The sequence below is a fragment of the Lampetra planeri genome, chromosome 64, assembly GCF_965212315.1.
Source record: "Lampetra planeri chromosome 64, kcLamPlan1.2.h2, whole genome shotgun sequence".
Classification (NCBI taxonomy): Eukaryota; Metazoa; Chordata; class Hyperoartia; order Petromyzontiformes; family Petromyzontidae; genus Lampetra; species Lampetra planeri.
The window spans coordinates 1,126,654-1,144,910 of NC_136170.1; the positions used below are offsets into that span (position 1 = coordinate 1,126,654).

Consider the following 18,257-nt stretch of genomic DNA (forward strand, 5'->3'; position numbering starts at 1 on the left):
CAAACATTCCATGAGAAAAAGCCTTCCTACTGATCCTGACCCTAACCATAACTCTACCTCCAGCACTTCACCAGGGTAAATTTCAATTCGGGATTTCGTTATAGAGGAAAGCAAGGGATGAAATGCACTGGATGGAATCAGCTCTGAATCTTGATCTTACTGCTACATCGATGCTCCTTACCTTCACTAACCTGTGCTGACCAGTGTGATAAAGTATGGTCACACAATAACCACAATTTGCATGCTGTGGGGAGTGGCTTGAAAAATGTACATGTATATTTACCACCTTGGGGATCATTCTATGGTGGAATGTACGGTTGTGCTTACCTGGGATAATTGTGCAGGAAATGCCGTCGATTGTACAGGAACTGATGGGCAAACACAGACCCATGTTAATAGCGTACATGCGACAAACGGGACTGAGAACAAATGCAAGCACAACTCTGCCACCTCACTCAGGCTCATTTTGAGGGATATAAATGTGTTATCAAGTCAAATGCTCCGTGACATGCCGCTTGATTGATCACATATTGATTGATCACAGGTCATGGGTTAGATCCCAACCCTGACGCCTGTTTCTTTGGAGTTTGCATATTCCCCTTATGATCGCGTGGATTTTTCTCTGGGTCCTCCAGTTTTTCTCTCCACATTCAGAAACGTGCGTTTAGAGTATTTGGCTGCTATAATTTTCCACATAATGAAAGCCACTCAGTTGAGCTATATGTGGCCAGGACGCTCCTGGAAAAGAGCTATGTAGCTTAGTGGGCCTTACCTGGTCAAATAAAAAAAAGTAATAGTAGTACATCATAATCATCTAAGCTGTATTCGTTGTGAGTGTGGAAAGGGGCCTTTCCTATAAAATCGGGCAGTAAACTCTTATTGGTTCAAGCAAGCCTGACTGCCGATGAGACAATGAATATCAAAACCAGACTAGTTTGTTTGCATTGAACCAATGCTGCTGATAAGATGCACTACCAGAAGGCCGTGCGGCTGATTGGATGTGCAAAAATTACATACTTTTTTTTACGTGGGAAGAAGGCCTTATTTATTTTGTATGTTTTAGGGATGAATTTCAGATAAAAAAAATTCAATGTCGGATTTTTTGCCGCAATTTCAGATTTAATTTTTACGACACTTTTTACTGGAAAATTACGAAAGCAATGATATGGAAGTGCTTTTTTCTCCTTTGATGTCACGTTTTCAGGTCAATCCAAAAGAAAAATATTTGCATCATGAGATATTTCATATCTAGGCCTAATTTTCAGTTATATCAGATTCATAAAAAATTGTTAAAAGATCTGTCGTATAAATGTATCTTTGAAATAATTATCTGATTTCCTCCCAGAAGCAAAAATGTTCACAATCTATAAAAATAAAAGTCAAAAATTGTCTGTTTGTGGGTTTGTTTGTGGGTTTGTGTCTGTTCGCGCGCTTGCGAACGATTTGCCTCTCCAACGGTGGGGTTTAAGGAAAAAAGAAAATAGCCAGGTACCAAGCCGTAAGCCCCGCGGTGAGCAAGCGCTATTCCTTTTTCACATCCGTCAACTTTAAAAATGTGTAATTATCGATTGAGTGCGTTTTTTCGCGCTTATTTATTTATTTATGACGCGCGCACGACCATACCAACTCACGCGCCTTTGGTGGGGGGGACGGCCCATGCCAAGTCGCACGCCTTCAGTGGGAGTGAGGGGGACATTTTCTTTCGCGTTAAAAATGCTATAAAGATACACTAAACGCTGACGTTAATTCTTCACTGTGTGATGTCCCCCGCCACCCCGATGCGTGCAGTTATTACTACTATACAGTCGCTAGATGCTACCGCTATATGCCGTAGATATTACTGCAGAGCGGCCGGAGAGATCGTGGCTGGGGAGGGGGGTCAGGGGGTAGCAGCCCAGCCCCAGCCTGCCAAGGTGCCACCTCAGCCGGCTGGACAATCTAGGCGAGGCCGGAGGCTCTGCACGGGACTACGCCTCACCACGCCACTCTGTTAGGTGAGTACTTTGTGCTATAGAGTCAATAAATACTGCTAAAGAGTCAGCATGTACTACTGTAGTGATAGCAGGTACCACCACAGTCGGTATGCACTGCTGTAATCATAGCAGGTACCACCACAGTCAGTATGCTCTGCTGTTAAGATTTTTAAGAGTAGATTTGAAATATTTTTAAAAACCCGGCAATGCCGGGTACTTCACGCTAGTTTGTACATATCTGTATGTATGCATTTTCCATGTATTATGTATGTCAAGATAATGCCTCCTTTTATCAATGAATGCAATTCCTTTTGAAAGTTTATGATATGCAGTTCATGTGAATGAGTTCCAAATTATGAAAATAAATTCCTTTGACCAGTTAATTGGCTTATCGGCCCCGGCACTGCTCATCTGCTCTACCATTTACAACAGTTGAACCCAATAGCTGTATCGCCATCTCTTGGCAACCTCACAGACCAGCGGGTTTGGAATTTCACAAATCTCTCTGTGATCCACTAAGTTTTGTCTCCGAAGCGTTGGATCACACAGGCGTGCGCCACCACACTGAACAAGGCCCGGCTGCAAGCGCTGTGCGTGAACTGCGGGCTCACCAGATTTCGCACGGGTTATTGTTTGGAATCCTGTCGTTAGCCTTGTAGGTGGTTCCGTTAGAGACGCAGTCGCACTGCTCCACGCAGGTCATGCTACTCTCGTTCAGAAACGGCCGATCACTCGGGCAGGTCGGGTAGCAGCCTGCAGAGGTCACGGTGCACATTAGAATCGGTTATTAAGATCGCTCACGATACATTTAATCGCGTGAATGAGTTTCGATCGTTCGAACACTTTATGGATTTCTCATGAAAAATAAATGCTGCTGTGGTGTTACGGTTAGCACACTAAATGAAACAGACGACACAAATCAGATGATAAAACTTACAGGAACCAGAATGCACTTTTAAATCAAATATTTACACATATGGTGTTATCACAGGGTCACATGGGAGCCAACATGCTGCATGATTAGAACCCGATTCAAAATTCGATTTACTGTGTGGTTGACGATGGAGACATTGGCTTAATTTTATCAAGAACCAGACCAGAGAGAAGATTCTCTGATATCGAGTCAATGGTGAAAACACAGTTTAAATGGCTGCATTTCTGGAGCAGTGCCTGGTCTGAGGGTTGGTTGAAAATTGATTTCCACCGATTTTTGGATTTTATATTCTTTAAATAGTAGATTTACTATATTTCTGACATATAAAAAAACGCCTTTCTGCCCCACATTAATTATGCTCACAATGTCAGAGGAACGCGAATATGCATTTCCATGGGACAGCCAACTCAATGATTTTTTTTTATTTTATTTCTGTGCAGGCTACAATATGAAAGATAACTAAAGTTTCACTTAAAAAAAAAAACATTTTCCATGACTTTCTAAGTTACTTGAGTTACCACGTGAGCTGAGCAGGTCTTTCCTAGACATGTTTCTGAGTAAGACTTTCCCAGATATAATTGTGAGTCAAAGGTCAAGACCACGTTGATGACAAATAAATTATTAAATTGAAAACTAAATTCTATGTTTCTGCTAATGTAACATACTTGGTTATGTATTTTTTCTCTATCTGAATTCTAACATCGGGAATGCAAGCTAGCCTGTGAAGCAAGACCCACCCGGAATATTTGGGTGGCAGCCCTAATTGGAGGCAAATTTGAATTGACCAAAAAAAATCCAGAAACGCGCCACCGGGACAGCAACTCGAATTCACGCTTGAGTTATGTGGCTCGTGGAGACGCGGAAGTACTGAAGGGTTTTATCTAAAATCATGGCACATGCCAAACCGTCCACATGAGGAGAGGCATCTGCGATCAATAAATGTGGTTTCACGGGAACCCAAGAAGTGGCTTCACCTTCCAGCGGGGGCAGGTTAGCGGTACAGATGGCATTCCTGTTGGTGCAGGAGCGCTGGCAGCCCCGGCCACACTCCCGGTAATGCCAGTCGCACTGATCCTCATCCTTGTTGTACAAGTCACAGCCAAGCGCTGTGGAAGATAAATTGCACACGTACAGACAAACACACGAGTGATTAAACACATACACATAAATGATTAAACACATACACATAAATGAAGAAACACCAAGAAATGAGAACACACAAATACGTAAGTGAATGAACACACCTACATATGAACACAAACGTACGTCAATGAACACACATACACGTGAAGACATATACGTATAAAGACAAAAAAATACCCATATACCTATGCAAGCCAACATGGTACTCAAGGGTGGTGTGATAAGGACTACACCAGATCGCCTGTGTCTCCCCAATGCCAATGTTACACACCTTACCATGTAATCATTTCAGACCGAGTCGATTTAAAGGAGGCTCATGACCAGTTCAGATAATCATCACTGATATTGGCCATGAGTCGGAATCTAACTCGGGTTTCCAATTATCGTAATGCAGTGCATTGACCACTGCAATACCACTCGCTGCACACAGACACATATGTATGACAATGCATTCACATACACCTTCATACACATGTAGGTAAATACGTGCAAGTACACTCACACATGTACATGAATAAACACCAGACAGCACACAGGTGTATATAAACACATACCAATGTAGAAACATGGACTCACATATGTAAACAGAGCAATACGTTTGTAGTTGCAGATACATACAGATGCACAAAAATACAAGGAACCCCTATTTAACCATATAGACTGAAGGAGAAAGTGCCAGGAGCGAGCAACTGGGAAAGCCCAATTTATGCTCTATAGTTGCAGTCAGGCACGCCTTATAATGCATCCCCGTGCATTTAATGTATTCAACATTTCACAATTAATTTTCTTGAAAGCTTTGCTTTAAATGGGCAGCATAGTTGTACTGACTAAGCCAATCGTATACATATATTTTGTAGGAAAGACACTCCAGTGCCTTCCCCCATTTGTCCGTTTTTCCCATCATGGTCCATTTACAAGAAAAGGTTAAAACCCCCTGCATTAGAATCGTATAATGACGTGCCTAACAGTGATTTTGAAGGTTGTTTCTCAATCCTTAACATAAGCTACGACTATCCAATGCTGGAAGAAGGCCTCCCCTCGCCGTTGCCATCTGTCACGGTCTTCAAATCAATCTAGTTCTTGCACACGAGCTGATTGTATCGCTCCATCTCCGCAGTAGATGTGCTCTCAGTCACATTCCTTCCTTTGGCTGCCACTGCATCATTATTCTCAACTACTGGTCATCATCCCTTCAGCAACATGTTCTGCCCAAGCCCACTTACATTTCTTGGCAGTCAATATTGTCCTTAACTTGCGTTTGGTTCTCCAATCCATGTGTTCTTCTTTCTGTCTCAGTTTAATTCCAAGCATGCACCTCTCCATACGTGCCAACAATGTATTGATAAAATTCTGATAATAATGCTCCTCCCCGGTGGCTTAAGACTTTTTATGACTGAATGTAACATCAACATACCTCATTTCGCTCAAAACTGCTTTGAGCTTTATCAGGTAGTGAACTCGTAATTAAGTAATGCATTTTTTTTTAAATGTACGTGATGGTTGTTTTTGCATAGTTCTAAGTGAACATCCTGATACCACCAACTGGCGACACGTGGGAATCTGATTCAGCTACAGTTGGTCGGCTGAAACCTGGCATTGGATTGGTACTCTGAACTCTGACTTTCTATCAGCTCCGCAGAGCCACCCGGACACCTCTATTTGTACTATTCTGTGTCATAGCCGCTGGGTGTGGTGGCTACTCACGGCACAGGTCCGGTGTCCTCCAACGTAGGCACACACCCGCCGAGCCGCACGCTTGTGCGTATGACGCTAGCGCCGTGCACAGGCAGTGGCAGTCGCCACCAGTGTCACAACCGCAAGAGTCGCGCACGCACGCAGTGTAGTAGGGCAGGTACTCGACCTGAAAATAAACACACACAATAACACATTAATACGAATGTGAGCATGCACAAAGGCAAACACACACACACCAACGTGTGACCACACACACAAATGCACACACGCACGCAGAAGTAAATGAACATGCACACACAAACGCATGTGCACAAATGTGTGCGCACACGCAGACACACACACGTACCATGTTGTGACACTGCTTGAACACCCCATCCTTGAGTACGGAGCACTGCTTGTGTGCCCAGCTCTCACGATGGTGGTTTATGGTGCACGGGTCGGACACTCGCGAAAGGTCAGGGCACCCAGAGCCGGACTCCTTCCAGCCAGCGGCGAACTCGGGAGCGCTCGCTGCCACCGAGCCCGTGCGCGTCACAAAATCGTTGGCCACCTTGCCATCGTAATCTCCGCAAAGGCCACACACGTGACCCTGTGGGGAAATTCACAGGGGTCACGCTCGCACAGTGCTCACCTCCAATCCTCCCGATCCCTCCACTGGCTCCAAATCCCAGATCTTCAAGATCCTCCATGGACTAAACCCTGCCTGTCTCTTGGCTCTCGTCTCACTTTACTGCCCTCCATGCACTCTCCTACCAAGCTCTACTCATTTTACTTTACTTCCCTCCATGCACTATGCTGCTCCAGCAACCTAGTCTTTCTGTCGAAACTCCCAGCCAACTTTCGTTCAGTGGGAAGTCACTCATTCTTCTATGCTGCCCTAGCGGTTAGAACTCCCTTGCTTCAGCCATTCGTGCTGTCAACTCCCTGTTCCTGTTCAAGTCCAGCTTAAAACCTCAGTGATATTTGCTTAGTGTGTCTGACTTTAAGTAAGAGACACTCAGGCCCAAGAAACGAACCCAGGATCTTAGTGGTACCGGCCCAACTTCTGTGATGTGGAGTTAGCTCCCCGAGTGACACACGGTCGTCTCTGTGGCCAGTGACTCCCCAACTACCGGCTAAAGCCATTCCAAGTGACTGATCTCTCCTGTACCTTGAACTGTGGGTTCACGTGGACGGACACGGCCGTGTGACCATCCCAGATGACCGTGACCCCGAGCGACGTCTCCACCACAGTGTAGATGCCCATGCGGCGCACGTGGAACGGCGACCCCGGCAAATCCAGCAAACTCCCCTTTACGGTTCCGTCCGTCAACACCAGCTCGTCAGCCTTTGAGGACACAGCATGAGCAGTGCGGTTGAGTTTCTGAGGTTATACGGCCAGTTAGACCATCGCCGCTTTGTGCCATGAGATTATTAATTAATTTGGAACTTTAAAGACCGGTAGGACCCACCATGTCAAAGAACAGCCGAAGGAAGAATATAGCAGAGTTACCTCTGAGAGCCATTCAGGTGAGCTCTATTCCACATGGCAGGGGGCAGAAATTCCCACCTGCTCTGTCACTGGGAGTAATGTTTGTTGCATGGCAATCAAACTGATATTTTTTTAATTCTCAGATCTGTAATGTAGGCAATTGAAGTGCAACATCTAATTTTATGTGATGAGGTTATTTTGTGCAGTTATATCTTGAATGGGCAGAAAACATCAACTCGTGAATCTTCAAAACCCAGTTTTATAAGAGGCGACTGCCCATTTTCAAAAGCAGGATTTCAGCAGTGCCAGCACAGTGCTCTGACCTTTAAGCAACCAGACCCCATCAGTTTTGTTGGGCATACAAATTTATATATTAAGCTCCCGGGCAGTTCCAATATTTTTTACGTAAATTGATGATACTTTAAAGATGTGGGTAATAATTGGCATAATCATAAATTGCCATTTTACTTGAGCATAGCATGTCCACCAATTAGCACATGCTATTCGGATATAGATAATGTCTGCTTTTTTTGGCAAGGGAAGAATTCTCAAAAAAAGACCCCATGTATCACTCTACCTTAGAGGTCTGCCCATGCTACGGATCAACTCACATGACCCTCACCCCTTCACAAAGGCTTATGAATTAGGGCTGCAAACTTGTTTCATGCATTGCGATATTGTAAATCGTAAGCCAGATATGCATTACTGGCGCAGATAAATAAAATGATCGGATCAAAAGTAAAGCTGTTTTTGTAAGTTTGACCTCATTCACGTAAACCACGTGAGCTTTCAAAGGACAGCTCCTTCACTCAAGTTGGTGGAACAATCTAGATCCCCAAACATACATACACGCAGATTAGCCATTTAGTTGTCGTTACCTGGAGGTTAATGGAATGAACGCTATAGAACAAAAGTGACTTTGTTACATTCCTGAAGATGACACCTTTAAGATGCACCAAAATGGAATACAATTTTGAATCATATTGCGACCCCAAATCATGACAATATATTCAATACAGAATTTTTTTTCTTTAAATTCTACCCTTTCCCCGACGAAAAAGTGAACTATCTTGGAGCAGGTGGTGCCTGTGGTTCCACACGGCTCATTCTCAGTGGTGATTCGGAATGAGCCACTGCTGTTCCCACAGGAATCCTGCAAGAAAAACAACAAAGTGGTTACAGAGCATAGGGTTAAGCAACAAATATATCATGGATGAAAAATAGAAGCCACGCAGATATACTCACGAAATACACACACAGGTGGTATATTAATAAGAGGCCGTGATGAGCCTCTATGTGAGTGTTTCTCAACTCCAGTCCTCACGACCCACCACGGAAAAGCTTCCCAACCATCAGATGCACGCAGGGTGCAGTGGATTAATTTGCATATGACTAAAACATATTGACAGCGCACCTGGCTCAGGATGTACTGGCAGGACCCGTCGAAGACATACTGCTTCCCGTCGAAGGTCGTGTGGTGGCCCTCTCCGTACACGAAACACAGGCCCTGGCAGACCTTGGACGTGCAGCTCCATTGTGCGTTCATGCACGTGCTGGACAAGACAACCCACGCGCGATCATAGCATGGTGAGAGGTCACCACCATACTCTTAGTTCTTTCGGTAAAGTCACGTAGGTAAAAAAATTAAATTAAAATTAATAAAAATAAAACAATAAAATCACGACGTTTCGGAGGCAACACAAGTCTCCGTCATCAGGTGGGACCGTCACAGCCAGATTTGCTGCATCAAGTGAGGCAGGGATTCAAGATGCAAGCTCTTAAATACAAGTTAAGGGGGGAGGAGAGGGGGGGAGGAGCTTATCAGAATGTGGTAGCCAATGAATGGAACGTATCGGGAGGGGGGGGGCGGGGCTAAAAGAGGGCACAAGGTACTCGTGGGCGTCGTCAACGTGGACGTGTTTGTGCGCAAGTCACTGTGGATGCACATGATAGAAAAAAAACGAAAATGCCCATGTTTATACCAGTGTTGGCTGACAATAAAGAGAGTACTGTTAAACGCTGGGGATGTTAACACTCGGTAAAGTAAAATAGTGCCTGTCAGATAAGATGGTCCAAAAATGTGTAGTTAAATATTTTTTGCATGGTTGATAACATATTTCCAATGATTACTAAGTTTGTACCCATCATCACGGTTGAAATTATGTCTATGTTTGTATATCTGAATGGCTTCGTGTACAAACCTTTGATGGTAGCCAGAGGGTTTGCAGAGCACCTTCGTCTCGGAAAAAACAATATCATGAAAGCCCACCGTGTTGTAGCAATGATCGGAAACGGCGGAAGACTCAATTTTGCCGTGTTTCAAATCTGACTTGTGCTCGCGGACACGATCAGAGACATGACGTTTCGTTTCCCCAATGTAACAGTCACCACAGCTGCAACTCAGTTTATAGACTCCAGGGTATTGCAAGTCAGGGATGACATCCTTCACAGATGGAATTACCACCACCTTTTGTGTTAGGCCAAGATGATTGCGGCCATAGATGAGGAGCAAGGAAAGCAGTCTAAAGCACTACTGTCTCTAACCATAATGGTCTCTAGCAATAACCTCTAAACCCTAAACCCAAATCCTAAAACCCTAACCAATAACAATATAACATACCCCTCACCCCTAAATCATCAATCCTAACCCCGGGCCTGTTGCTAATTTTGCTGTGCCCTCATACTATGGACCTTTGTACCTCAACTGTCCGTGCTGTCGGCTCCACACCCCTGTACAAATGCAGGCTCAAGACCAATTATGTTCCTCTGAGTGACTGCCGCTCTCTATAATATATATTCCCGGTTTCACTACTCCATAATTGAGATGTGACACTAATGACCTACACCGACGCCGACCACTGCTGTGTGACAGTGCGGTCCTGGCGTCGGTCGAGTGGGTGGTCAAGGTCGGCATCGTTTGAACGTCGAGGTCGTGCAAGGTGACATCGACCTTGACCAATGTTTTCCCCGTTTCTACTGCCCACACAACTACCAGTCCAAGATATTGCTGCTGTGGGGGGTGGGGGGGGAGCACAAAGATGCACATTGGAGAAGGGCGACTGCGGACTGCTCACCATTTGTTGCACAGCTGGGGAATGGTGTCTCCGGGGTTGTAGTGCCGCCCGTTGTGCTCGCAGGTGCATTGCTCCTCACTCACGCAGTTGCCGTTGTGATCCACAAGCAACCCGCCGGGGCACACGCAGCCCGACACACAGCCCGGGCTATACTGCACGCACGGGAGGGTGCCACACAGGTGTCGGTCGAGCCTTATCCAGCGAAACGCACTGTTGTCATCGTGATCATTGTTATCATCATGATGATCATCCGTTTCAATGAAGACGCAACCCAAAAACAGATATTATATTCACACTCGCTTTTCCCGACTAGTTTTGGTAGCGGGGTTTGACTCATACTTCCTTTATCATGAGACAATGCCCTTCTCTGGGACAATGCCCTTCTCTGTCCCACTGCTCTTGAAAGAACCAAGAGTATCATGATGGCCTAAACCATCGTAAGACAAAGTTCTGCTGCATTTAGCCTGAGGTCAGTAGTTCTGCTTCAATAATTATTCATATATTGTCGCTATACACCCAGGCCATGTTCTGGGTAAACTAGCACCAGCTTAAAGCTTAATTTGTGCGGTACTATGTTTCACCACAGCATTGTTACGTATTTCCTTCCAGATGTATTGTTACTACTGATGGCTATAAGAAGCCTTTATTTGACTGTCGAGTTGGTTGCACTTTCAACGGACACTTACGCATATTGAATGTGGATTAGCACAGGTTCTTTGACAGGCAGCACTGCCTTCACTCGATCCGTCACTGCAGTTGTGGTAAGTCATCTGGCCTTCACATGTGTTCCCTGCACGCACACGCACAAACACACAACACAGGTTCTTTAAATATCCAGATTTGCAGATAATAAGGTCGTGACCTATTGTGAAGTTAACTCAAAACATAGCTTTGTGTAGTCAATCCAATGATCCATATTTGTTTTTGGGTACGGCCACAATCTTGTCATAAATCAACTGCTTGGCCAAACCCAAGAACAAATAGTGATTGAAATATTGATTATTGTGAAATTAACTACCATTGGCAGGACAGATCCAAATGTGGCAAGTGCCCAAAATGTCAGCGTACTATACATTTTCTATATATTGTATATTTGTTATAATGCTGTGCTCATGAATGTCATCAAAAGTGCTGCTTCCTACCCCTCTTCAAGTCCAGGCTCAAGATCTTACTTTTAACTTTTGCCTACGGTTGACTGCCTCTCTCTAAAAATAAATGTTGTTTCTGCAGTGTCTTAAGAAGGACAATAATAGCAACAAGAGTAGCTCACCAGATATGGGGGAAGGTCCAAAGCAGTGAAGTTCCCCACCCGTGCACAGACTAGGGGGCAAACAATGAAGCAAAGATGCATTGCGTGAGTAGACATCCTTGGTCTTATCAAATATAACATTAATCATCATCAACATTATCACTATATAAATACACGACAGCTTTTGTGCAAATAACCTGACATTTCTCCTGAATTCTTAATAAAAACCCAGCAATGACTAACTCCTTCTGCTGGGGGGTGTGAATAGGTGCTGGCGGACAAAAGAGACCAAATGGCGTGGATACAGGCGTCGTGTATAAAGTACGACCATAAAAGACATGTCTGAAGTTGTGTTAAAATAAACCATTTTATTTAGTAACGTGCCCATGACACTTGACTCGGCTAAAAAGTCAAATTATTGCTCTGCAACTAATAAAGTGCGTGTGTGTGGAGTAGCGAACGTTTCAGCCGTGAGGCACTTAACCCGACCCAGACCGCTGCTCTGGGATAAGAGTGGTCGAGGTCGCGCAAGACAACGTTGACGTCAAAAACAACCGCGGCCAATGTCGCCCAGCACGAGTGTGGAATGCACACGCTGGCACAACGCTGGTTCATACCACTGCGTGTCGTGCAGATCAACGGTCACCCCTGCCCGGATCACGTCCCCGCTCATCTCCGAGTAGCAGGGGCAATCGCTCTTGAGCACACACACGCCGTGCTCGTCGTCGTACAGCCCCGCGCCGCACACACAGCCCTCCACGGGGGAAGGGGATGGCAGCTCGAACGGCGGGAGGCGCACCCCCCGACACACTTCACGGGATATGCGGCACGACGCGGAGCCGCACTCGGGCGCCGCGTAGCTGAACTCGTGGCTGATGGGGCAGTTCTTGGCATCGAGGCCTGTGGTCGGTTCACGGTGATGACAGAGAGAGAGGTGAGGCGAGAGTGAGTAGCAAAGGAGGTTTGTGTATTAAAGGATGCCTGAATTGAGGGAGGTGTGTATATTGAGTTGTGTGACGGTATGGAAGATAGAGCCCTTCTAATAATACTTATGGTATAGATACATACATTGGTTACGTGTTCTGGGCTGTCCGACACAAGTTTTCATTTATGAGAAAAAACGACTTTAACGTTACAGAATCAGACATGGAAACATAGCACTCTAGTGACATCACTGTGATTCCATCACTAATATCACTGACAATCGTTCGAACATGACTCCACTAAAGTAATGTAACTCTAACTCACTTTGGTGGCACACTTGACGATTTCTGGCATGCAATTTCGATGCTATGATTAACGTAGTGATCGGAAAAATACATTCAAATTACCCGAGGAAATATAATTTAGATATAAATTACCAACAACTGGTTCTTGTATAACTTACATATAAATTGACAAACGTTATGAGCTGTGTAATTTAGGTACCCAATGACAAACTAAAAATGTAATTACATTACATATTTAAATTAAATGTAATTTACATTTCGCCCATCTCTGGACTCATTGCCCTGGCGTTGCCCGTGCGGCTGTGCTTACTGCAGATGTTGCTCCTCCAGCCGTCGAGGACGACGCCATTAGCGGCGCACGCGTATGCGTATGCCGAGAGTGCAGCGCACAGGCACGGCTCCGGATACGAGCAGCTGCACGTATCGTACTTGCAGCGCTGCACAGGTGGTGGGGGGTGGTGTGCAGGCAGACAGACAGATGGACAAACGGGCGTTGAGATAGAGAGATGGATGGATGGATGGACAAATTGACAGATGGACAGACGTAATTATAAATGGACAAATTGGCAAAGAGAGAAGGAGGGACAGAAGGATAGATGATCGAATGGGCAGATCAAGACAGACAGATGAAGAAATGGACAGATACACAAATGGATACACAGACGGTGAGACAAACAAAAACAGATAAATGGACAGTCAATTAGATAGACAAATGTGGACAAATGGCTACAGACAAAAATATGGATATTTGATCTCATCATAAGTACCATTTTTATCTAATGAGAGAGTGTCAAGTATGTGGCCATCACTAGCAGTAGCCCATCATTCTTCTCCAGACAATAAACCCACATTGTGGAAAGTAAGAGATCCGCTTTTGACTTGGCGGCAGGGGCGGTTTCTTCATTAGGGCGATTGGGCGACGCACCACCAATGTCATTCAACCACAGAGTCACGCTAGCCGTCACTGTGCCTCTGGATATAGTCCAATCAGCGTCATGCTACGTTCTGTGGAGTACCGCCTCGTTTTGGGCGATTTCCCTCCAGCTGAGAATCGCCCCGAGTGGTCCCATAGACTTACATTCAAAGATGGTTTTTTTCGAACGGGGGCGCTGCAATGCATTCTCTATGGCTTCCGGGAGGGCTCGCCCTAACGTGCTTACGTCATCATACGTGCTTACGTCATCATACGTAAGCACGTTTCATCCAACAAAATTATTTGTCGCCACCTAGTGGAATCTTTAATAAAAGAAACATGAGTGGTTTGTTTTAATAGTGAGTATAGAAACAAACAAGATGTATTGTAAGAGTCACTTTATTTTCATTAATATTAAAGAAGTGAAGTTGCCTTTACATGTGTAGTGACAGAACGGTCACTACTGTGTTGGCCCGTACGAGGGCTGGGGGCCCAAGGGGGTGCCTGGGGGGTCACGTGCTGGAGGGATCCGGACCTTCCCAGAGGTGGGGGAAGTGAGGCGTGTCCTGGGAAGGGAGGCGTGGCCTGAAGAGAGCCAGCTACGCCGGGGCGGAGCCAGCCACGCCAAACCAGATATAAGCGTGGTGTGAACGCAGAGCGAGGCTGTTGTACTGTACTCCAAAGTGAAGACATCATCGGTCGTCAAGTCCCGAGTCGTCGTCCTGGGCCAGGCAGGCCGTTGCCTGCCTGGTCCAGTCTGTGTCGTGTTCCAGAGTGTTAGTGAGTTGAGGAAGGTGGTCACCACCTTATGTACAGTGTTATATTACTTACCGTTTAATAAATAGTGTTGCCTCCAAGCTACGTGTGTGTGCACCTAATTCGAACCTACTACATCTGGTGTCAGAAGTGGGGTAAATAAATATTGCTAGGTGTTATCCTAGGGAAGTAAAATGGGCACACGAAAAACAAATATACAACTCACCTGGACGCCTTCGTACAACGGGGACGGTGTGACGACCATCCTTCGGACAGCCCCGGGGATGGCAGCCCCGGTGACAGAGAGAGAGAGAGATGGCGCTGCGCGCGGAGCGGCGGGACTGGCACCACTCTGCTGCTTCGCCGCCATCGGGAATGGAGCGACGGAGCCGCGGGGAGAGGACACCATCGTCGCTGCGGGGGCTGGCAGGGGAGGCCCGGCCATGCGGGCCACGCGGTTCCCGCCATTTCGGCGGCTGGTCGGGGCGCGGTTCCCGCCAAAGCGCTGCTCCCGCCATTTCGGCGGCGGGAACGCCGCTCCTGCTGCTGAAATGCCGCTCCCGCCAACATCAACGCCTGCAGAGGGGGAGTTCCAGTCTTCAGCTCGAGCGTGAGAGGTGGATGGGTTCGCAAGAGCAGGCCGTGTTCACCATGAAAGATTCTTCGGGCCGTCCCAGTGCTCCACCTTGCCGCGCTCCGCTATTTAAAGGTTGCCAGGCGAGTCGTCACATGACAAGCACCCGTCCCCAAGAAAAATAATAACTTCACCCATCTTGCGTGCGCCGGGTTGCGATCGCGGGTGTTTTTTTTACTCGCTGGGTTGCGGAGCGTGTTCGTCCGGTTGTGTGCGTGATAAATTGACGCGGCGACCATGGGGGGTTTCTGCTTGTAACAAGTGTTGTTGTTAAATACGGCGTCAAGATCGGTATCTTCTGGGTGTAGTTAATGATTAATTCGTGTTGGTGTCCCGAGCTCCGTTGATATCCTGTATGTTGCCGTGTTAATGACTCGTGTTGTTACATCGTTTTGTTGCGAAATCGCCGTTGTTATTGTGTATACTGTATGGAGTTTCGCTCGTGATTGCCACGTGTAACTGTAAGAAACTTTGATCGTCATTTTTGCCAAGGTACAGACCGTATGGAGCTTTGCTTGGAATTGTTAACAGTGTATGGACTGTTGGGTACTTGCTTGTGATTATTTACTATGTACGGATTGTCTGGAGTAGTGATTGTGTGTGTTGCCATGTGGGGACTGGATGGAGCATTGCACCAAATGATTGACTGTACGAAATTCATATACTGCATATACTGTATTAATCAATTCGGCGATTCTTGGGGTTTGTGTATTGTTTTGTTTTGCTCTCAAAATTCGAATGCCCTGAGTCCCATGGTTAATGTTGAAGGGGTTTTTCAAATTACAGGTTCGGTGTGTTTCAACCTCACTGGTTGGCTCCTGTCCGTTGTTGCACAGATGATGTATTTTGTGCGGGAATGCCTCTTGTGTTCTACATCGATCGGGGGTGCGTTTCCGTTAATTGCTGTCAAATTGCGTTGCTCTCTCCACTCGGTTGGTACAGCTGCATGCTGCAATGCGAGTCTCGGAGATGATGTGTACGGATACGGGATGTGAGGTGTATTGTTGTGACCATTGAATATTCGGGATCGTCACAAATTGGGCGTACCTGTTCGGCATTGGATCAGTTCTGTGGGGGATCATAATTCAAATCGTATGTGTTGTGATGGTGTTAAATTGCGATGGTGACATGCTGCCAGGGATTTGGAATTGTGGTGCTGGCTGTCACTTATCTTGGGGCGCAGATCCTGGTCAGGATGGCCCAGTGAGAGTTGTGTGTCTAACACGAACATTGTGGTCCCGTCATGCTATGGCTGACGGCTTGACCTGACAGCCCGGAGATCGAGACACTCCGTGGCTTGTCTAGCCTAGTGGGCTGTGCGCTCACATGGCTCAGAGAGTGTGGTCCCGTCATGCTGTCTGACAGCTTGACCTGACAGCCCGGAGATTGAAACACTCCGTGGCATGTCTAGCCTAGTGGGCTGTGCGCTCACATGGCTCGGAGAGTGTGGTCCCGTCATGCAATGGCTGACGGCTTGACCTGACAGCCCGGAGATTGAGACACTCCGTGGCTTGTCTAGCCAAGTGGGCTGTGCGCTCACATGGCTCAGAGAGTGTGGTCCCATCATGCTGTGTCTGATGGCTTGACCTGACGGCCCGGAGAGTGAGACACTCGGAGGTGCGTTGAAACAGTGGGCTGGAGATTCGTAAGGTTCAGGTGGAGTTGTCCTGTTACGTTGGGACTGTATCCCTCAGTTGTTAGGGTGCATGTTGTGCAATGAGTGAACGATGGGTCGTCTCAGCTCGGTCGGTACAGTTATATGCTGCGATGCGAGTCTTCGAGAGAGACTGGCTCGTCTCAGCTCGGTCGGTACAGCTATATGCTGCGATGCGAGTCTTGGAGAGAGACTGGGTCGTCTCAGCTCGGTCGGTACAGCTATATGCTGCGATGCGAGTCTTGGAGAGAGACTGGGTCGTCTCAGCTCGGTCGGTACAGCTATATGCTGCGATGCGAGTCTTGGAGAGAGACTGGGTCTCAGCTCGGTCGGTACAGCTATATGCTGCGATGCGAGTCTTGGAGAGAGACTGGGTTAAAATCCCACCGATATGGCCGACGTGTGCTACTGGTTGTGACGCCGCGTCGGAAAGGCGGTGGGGTGGTAACATGGAAATTCCCCCCCCCGATATGGCCGACGCGTGCTACTGGTTGTGATGCCGCGTCGGAAAGGCGGTGGGGTGGTAACATGGAAATTCCCCCCCCCGATATGGCCGACGCGTGCTACTAGTTGTGACGCCACGTCGGAAAGGCGGGGGGGTGCTAACGGGTGACTGTCATTGCATGCGTGATTCTAACGGGGGGGGGGGGGCTGTGCTGGAGCGTAAGTGGGTTAGCCAGTTTTCATGTATATTTGTTGTTAATTCCCCGTTTTCTATGCGGTTCCCTTTTACCCTCGTCGATTCTGTATATATTACGTGATTGTATTTCTTATCGGTCGCCGGTCATTTATTGATGTTGCTGGTTCGGAGGCACACCTTTTCGATGTTTCACAGTTGTGTTACAGCCGGGGACGGCTGTGTGTTTATACAGGGGGGGGTGATGTAGTGACAGAACGGTCACTACTGTGTTGGCCCGTACGAGGGCTGGGGGCCCAAGGGGGTGCCTGGGGGGTCACGTGCTGGAGGGATCCGGACCTTCCCAGAGGTGGGGGAAGTGAGGCGTGTCCTGGGAAGGGAGGCGTGGCCTGAAGAGAGCCACCCACGCCGGGGCGGAGCCAGCCACGCCAAACCAGATATAAGCGTGGTGTGAACGCAGAGCGAGGCTGTTGTACTGTACTCCAAAGTGAAGACATCATCGGTCGTCAAGTCCCGAGTCGTCGTCCTGGGCCAGGCAGGCCGTTGCCTGCCTGGTCCAGTCTGTGTCGTGTTCCAGAGTGTTAGTGAGTTGAGGAAGGTGGTCACCACCTTATGTACAGTGTTATATTACTTACCGTTTAATAAATAGTGTTGCCTCCAAGCTGCGTGTGTGTGCACCTAATTCGAACCTACTACACATGCTTAAGCTGTTAATGTATCCTTTGCATGGGTGGACCTTATCCTTATCAATCATCCAGACATTTGCCCCCCCTGAGAGATTTTGCAGGAGCCGCCACTGCTTGGCGGGAAAGACGGAGCCAATTGGGAGTGGCAAAGGTTACAAGAGATGGGTGTATGTGGTACAGGAGGACATGGAAATGAGGGGACTTACCAG

The 18,257-nt window shown here is 47.1% G+C and overlaps 1 protein-coding gene across 1 annotated transcript in view; it reads right to left on the minus strand.

Annotated features, from left to right (window-relative positions):
* Positions 1 to 18,257, minus strand: part of LOC144737070 (uncharacterized) — a 73,317-nt gene that overhangs the window by 29,068 nt on the left and 25,992 nt on the right. The window contains exons 16-28 of the mRNA XM_078619722.1: positions 13,079 to 13,205; positions 12,157 to 12,439; positions 11,561 to 11,610; positions 10,977 to 11,080; positions 10,291 to 10,442; positions 8,631 to 8,769; positions 8,259 to 8,369; positions 6,896 to 7,072; positions 6,092 to 6,334; positions 5,755 to 5,911; positions 3,882 to 4,013; positions 2,585 to 2,726; positions 328 to 368 (exon numbers count right to left, since the gene is read on the minus strand). Coding sequence (XP_078475848.1) covers positions 328 to 368; positions 2,585 to 2,726; positions 3,882 to 4,013; positions 5,755 to 5,911; positions 6,092 to 6,334; positions 6,896 to 7,072; positions 8,259 to 8,369; positions 8,631 to 8,769; positions 10,291 to 10,442; positions 10,977 to 11,080; positions 11,561 to 11,610; positions 12,157 to 12,439; positions 13,079 to 13,205 — 1,858 coding nt within the window. The remainder of the gene's footprint in view (positions 1 to 327; positions 369 to 2,584; positions 2,727 to 3,881; positions 4,014 to 5,754; positions 5,912 to 6,091; positions 6,335 to 6,895; positions 7,073 to 8,258; positions 8,370 to 8,630; positions 8,770 to 10,290; positions 10,443 to 10,976; positions 11,081 to 11,560; positions 11,611 to 12,156; positions 12,440 to 13,078; positions 13,206 to 18,257) is intronic.